A 6,000-nucleotide genomic window follows, 5' to 3' on the forward strand; every position below is an offset into this window, starting at 1 on the left:
CAACAACTATCACTACAGACATCCAGGACAACAACAACCACTACAGACATCCAGGACAACAACAACCACTACAGACATCCAGGACAACAACAACCACAACAGACATCCAGGACAACAACAACCACAACAGACATCCAGGACAACAACTATCACTACAGACATCCAGGACAACAACTATCACTACAGACATCCAGGACAACAACTATCACAACAGACATCCAGGACAACAACAACCACAACAGACATCCAGGACAACAACAACCACTACAGACATCCAGGACAACAACTATCACTACAGACATCCAGGACAACAACAACCACTACAGACATCCAGGACAACAACTATCACTACAGACATCCAGGACAACAACTATCACTACAGACATCCAGGACAACAACAACCACAACAGACATCCAGGACAACAACAACCACTACAGACATCCAGGACAACAACAACCACTACAGACATCCAGGACAACAACAACCACTACAGACATCCAGGACAACAACTATCATAAAGACATCCAGGACAACAACTATCACAACAGACATCCAGGACAACAACTATCACAACAGACATCCAGGACAACAACAACCACTACAGACATCCAGGACAACAACTATCACTACAGACAACCAGGACAACAACTATCACTACAGACATCCAGGACAACAACAACCACAACAGACATCCAGGACAACAACTATCACTACAGACATCCAGGACAACAACTATCACAACAGACATCCAGGACAACAACAACCACTACAGACATCCAGGACAACAACTATCACAACAGACATCCAGGACAACAACAACCACTACAGACATCCAGGACAACAACTATCACAACAGACATCCAGGACAACAACAACCACTACAGATATCCAGGACAACAACTATCACAACAGACATCCAGGACAACAACTATCACAACAGACATCCAGGACAACAACTATCACAACAGACATCCAGGACAACAACTATCACAACAGACATCCAGGACAACAACTATCACAACAGACATCCAGGACAACAACTATCACAACAGATATCCAGCACATGTGTGTGTTTGAATGCGAGTGTGTGTATATGTTTACAAGCAGCTGCACGGCATCAACCTCAGACAAACAGGCATTGGATGTTACAGCGTTGCCCCTCAGCGGTATTCAAACATACTTTTGTTTTGTTTATTTTGATTTATTATATGACTTGTTAAGCACATTTTTACTTCTGAACTTAAGACTCGCCATGACAACGGGGTTGAATACTTATTGATTCAAGGCATTTCAGCTTTTAATTTTTGATTAATTTGTAAACATTTCTATAAACATAATTCCACTTTGATTGTGTGTAGGCAGGTGTCCAAAAATTGCTCAGAGAAAGAGTTTTAGTTTAATCAATTATAAAATAAATAAATTCTAAAAGATAGGGGTCAAAATTATTAGAACCCCTGTTTCCAATCCTCCAGAACCCTCCCCAAGCTTACAATTGGCTCATTCATCCCCCTCCTCTCTCCTGTAACTATTCCCCAGCTCGTTGCTGTAAATGAGAATGTGTTCTCAGTCAACTTACCTGGTAAAATAAGGGTAAAATAAAATTAATTTAAAAAATAAAAAAGTTATTGCATTCATCTTCAGATAGCTAGGTGTAACAACCACATATTACAGGCATAGTTAGTACATTTATCTTCAGATAGCTAGGTGTAACAACCACATATTACAGGCATAGTTAGTACATTTTTCCTCAATAACGTAGCTATCAGTAGAGACCGAGCTAGAAAGGGGGGAGTCGAGGTGAGGAGGAGGATTATTTAATATACTGTTTGAAGAGGTAGAGTTTCAGATGTTTATGAAAGATGGGCAGGGACTCTGCTGCGGACTCTGCTGTCCGAGCTTCAGGGGGCAGGGACTCCGCTGTCTGAGCTTCAGGGGGCAGGGACTCTGCTGCGGACTCTGCTGTCCGAGCTTCAGGGGGCAGGGACTCTGCTGCGGACTCTGCTGTCCGAGCTTCAGGGGGCAGGGACTCTGCTGTCCGAGCTTCAGGGGGCAGGGACTCTGCTGTCCGAGCTTCAGGGGGCAGGGACTCTGCTGTCCGAGCTTCAGGGGGCAGGGACTCTGCTGTCCGAGCTTCAGGGGGCTTTTTCTAAAATGTTTTATGAGATTGGAGAACACAGTGGGAGGGATCTTAGACCATTCCTCCATACAGAATCTGATTAGAGAACACAGTGGGAGGGATCTTAGACCATTCCTCCATACAGAATCTGATTGGAGAACACAGTGGGAGGGATCTTAGACCATTCCTCCATACAGAATCCACATGCTGCCAAGTTTCAGCCTCCTGCCAGAGGCAACCATGTTTTTGGGGAAAAATGTCCTGGTGCTTAGTAAAGTTCATGATGCCGTTGACAACAAAATAAACACTTTGCCATCTTAGTCCCTGGACCCCATGAAAACCTGTGGTTTGAATTGAAGAGGGCCGTCCACAAGAGCAGGAGAGGGTGTATTGAAAACAGGGGAAACAATCATTTTGACCTCCCATCTTTTTTAAATTTTATTTCATTACTTGATAAACAAAATCATAATTTCCCCATTTTTTGAGCATGCAATATCGCTCAGTATTTTTTATGTTTAATTTAGACAGCCCCCCCCCCCCCTCATCTTTATCAAGGGTGCCAATAATTCTGGACCTGACTGTATATGGTGTTGTCAAACATAGGAGACCATTGGTCAGAGTTGACACTGGGTGCATCCCAAACGGTACCCTGTTCTCTATATGGTGCACTATTTTTGTCCAGAGCCCTGTGGGTAGCCCTGTGGATAGCCCTGTGGGTAGCCCTGTGGGTAGCCCTGTGGATAGCCCTGTGGGTAGCCCTATGGGTAGCCCTGTGGGTTGCCCTGTGGATAGCCCTGTGGGTAGCCCTGTGGGTAGCCCTGTGGGTAGCCCTGTGGGTAGCCCTGTGGATAGCCCTGTGGGTAGCCCTGTGGGTAGCCCTGTGGGTAGCCCTGTGGATAGCCCTGTGGGTAGCCCTGTGGGTAGCCCTGTGGGTAGCCCTGTGAGTAGCCCTGTGGGTAGCCCTGTGGATAGCCCTGTGGGTAGCCCTGTGGATAGCCCTGTGGATAGCCCTGTGGGTAGCCCTATGGGTAGCCCTGTGGGTAGCCCTGGGGGTAGCCCTGTGGATAGCCCTGTGGGTAGCCCTGTGGGTAGCCCTGGTCTAAATTATTGCACTATAAAGAGAATACAGTGTAATTTGGGAAGCAGTCACTATAATAACCTCTCTCTCTCTCTTTCCCTCTCTATCAGAGTCATGGAGACCCCCACCCTGACTGCCTTACCCTCTGAGAGTCTGCTGCTGGACCGACTCCACCCCAACCCCATGTACCAGCGCCTGCCCCTACTGCTTAACTCCAAGCTGATGGCTCTAGAGTACCCCAGGAACAACATCGAGTACGTCAGGGACATCGGAGAGGGGGCCTTCGGACGGGTCTTCCAGGCCAGGTGAGACTCTCATTAGATTATACTGTATTACATGTACCAAGCAATTCTCTGACTCTCTGTTGACTCCCAGTTAACTCTGTTGACTACCGCAAATCAAATTGTATTGGTCACATACACATGTTTAGCAGATGTCATTGCGGGTGTAGCGAAATGCTTGTGTTTCTAGCTCCATCAGTGCAGAAATATCTAACAATTCACAACAATACACACAATACACAAACCTAAAAGAATGGAATTAAAGAACATATAAATATTTGAAAGATAAATGTTGGAGTGGCATAGGCTAAAATACAGTAGAATAGAATACAGTATATACATAGATGAGTAAGGCAGTATGTAAACATTATTAAAGTGACTAGTGTTCCATTATTAAAGTGGCCAGTGATTCTATGTATGTAGGGCAGCAGCCTCTAAGGTGCAGGGTTGCGTAACCGGGTGAAAGCCAGCAATTGACGGCTGTTTAACAGTCTGATGGCCTTGAGATAGAAGCTGTTTTTCAGTCTCTCGGTCCCAGCTTTGATGCAACTGCACTGACCTCGCCTTCTGGATGATAGTGGGGTGAGCAGGGCAGTGGCTCGGGTGGTTGGTGTCCTTGATCTTTTTGGTCTTCCTGTGACATCGGGGGCTGTAGGTGTCCTGGAGGGCAGGTAGTTTGCCCCCGGTGATGTGTTGGGCAGACCGCACCAGCTTCTGGAGAGCCCTGCGGTTGCGGGCAGTGCAGTTGCCGTACCAGGCGGTGATACAGCCCAACAGGACGCTCTCAATTGTGCATCTGTAAAAGTGTGTGAGGGTTTGAGGTGCCAAGCTGTTCTGCCTTCTTTATCACACTGTCTGTGTGGGTGGAGCATTTAAGATCGTCGGTGATGTGTACGCCGAAGAGCTTGGAGCTTTTCACCTGCTCCACTGCGGTCGATGTGGATAGGGGCGTGCTCCCTCTGCTGTTTCCTGAAGTCCATGATCAGCCCTCACCTCCTTCCTGTAGGTTGTCCCGGCATTGTTGATAATCAGGCCTACTACTGTTGTTTCTTCAGCAAACTTGATGATTGAGTTGGAGGCGTGCGTGGCCATGCAGTCATGGGTGAAAAGGGAGTACAGGAGGGGGCTGAGCACACATCCTTGTGGGGCCCCTGTGTTGAGAATCAGCGAAGTGGAGGTGTTGATTCCTACCTTCAATACCTGGGGGCGGCCTATCAGGAAGTCCAGGACCCAGTTGCACAGGGCGGGGCTCAGACCCAGGGCCCCGAGTTTAATGATGAGCTATAGTCAATAAACAGCATTCTTATATTGGTATTCCTCTTGTCCAGATGGGATAGGGCAGTGTGAAGTGCATTGTCTGTGGATCTATTGCGGTGGTAAGCAAATTTAAGTGGGTCTAATGTGTTAGGTAAGGTAGAGGTGATATAATCCTTATCTAGTCTCTCAAAACACTTTATGATGACAGAAGTGAGTGCTACTGGGGCGATTTATTTTGTTAGTTCAGTTATATTTGCTTTCTCGGGTACTTGAACAATGGTGGACATCTTGAAGCAAGTGGGGACAGCAGACTGGGATAGGGAGAGATTGAATATGTCCGTAAACACTCCAGCCAGCTGGTCTGCGCATGCTCTGAGGACGCGGCTAGGGATGCCACCTGGGCCGGCAGCCTTGGGAGGGTTAACACGCTTAAAATGTCTTACGTTGGCCACGGATAAGGAGATCCTCAGTCCTTGGTAGCGGGCTGCGTCGGTGGCACTGTGTTATCCTCAAAGTGGGCGAATAAGGTGTTTAGCTTGTCCGGAAGCAAGACGTCGGTCTCAGCGAGGTGTCTGGTTTTGCCTTTGTAGTCCGTGATTGTCTGTAGACCCTGCCACCGACGTCTCTCGTGTCTGAGCCGTTGAATTGCGACTCCACTTTGTCTCTATGCTGACATTTTGCCTGTTTGATTGCCTTACGGAGGGAATAACTACACTGTTTTGTATTCTGCCATATTCTCAGTCACCTTGCCATGGTTCAATGCGATGGTTCGCGCTTTCATTTTTGCACGAATAAACCTTGGTATGACCTTCTTAAAACAATTCCATATGTTAGCTTAGTAGAACCTCCTTTCCCCAGCGTAGACAGGGCTTAGACTGGAGTTAAGTCTTATTCGAACATTCAGTGAAAGTGTAGTAGTAGGAAGTAATGAAAAACAAAATAAACTACAATTTCCATTCTCAGAGCGTTAATAAAACCTCCAGGAAAACGTTCAAGGAACCAGAGTAAAACGTTCTTCGAACGTCCCTGCAACCTATAAATAATGGTTCCCAGTACAAGCAAATTGTTCACTTCCATTATCAGAACTTTAAAAAAAAAAAGTTCAGTTTTACCAGTAAAGAAATGTATGACTTTATTCCCAGAACCAATGGAAAACCAAAAAACTTTAGTTCAGAAAAATTCTAAGGAACCAAATGTGCTAGCTGGGTAGATTACATGTACCAAGATCCCCCAACAACACATAGATCTAAAGGGTAAACAAGGACCA

General features: G+C 46.4%; 1 protein-coding gene across 1 annotated transcript in view; it reads left to right on the top strand.

Annotated features, from left to right (window-relative positions):
• The window catches only part of LOC120036190 (muscle, skeletal receptor tyrosine protein kinase-like), a 55,641-nt gene extending 52,137 nt beyond the window's left edge, over positions 1-3,504 (top strand). Inside the window, exon 17 of the mRNA XM_038982667.1 lies at positions 3,306-3,504. Within this exon, the coding sequence (XP_038838595.1) occupies positions 3,306-3,504 (199 nt within the window). The remainder of the gene's footprint in view (positions 1-3,305) is intronic.
• The last annotated feature ends 2,496 nt before the right edge of the window (positions 3,505-6,000 follow it).

Source organism: Salvelinus namaycush, unplaced genomic scaffold (genome assembly GCF_016432855.1).
Source record: "Salvelinus namaycush isolate Seneca unplaced genomic scaffold, SaNama_1.0 Scaffold1236, whole genome shotgun sequence".
Classification (NCBI taxonomy): domain Eukaryota; kingdom Metazoa; phylum Chordata; class Actinopteri; order Salmoniformes; family Salmonidae; genus Salvelinus; species Salvelinus namaycush.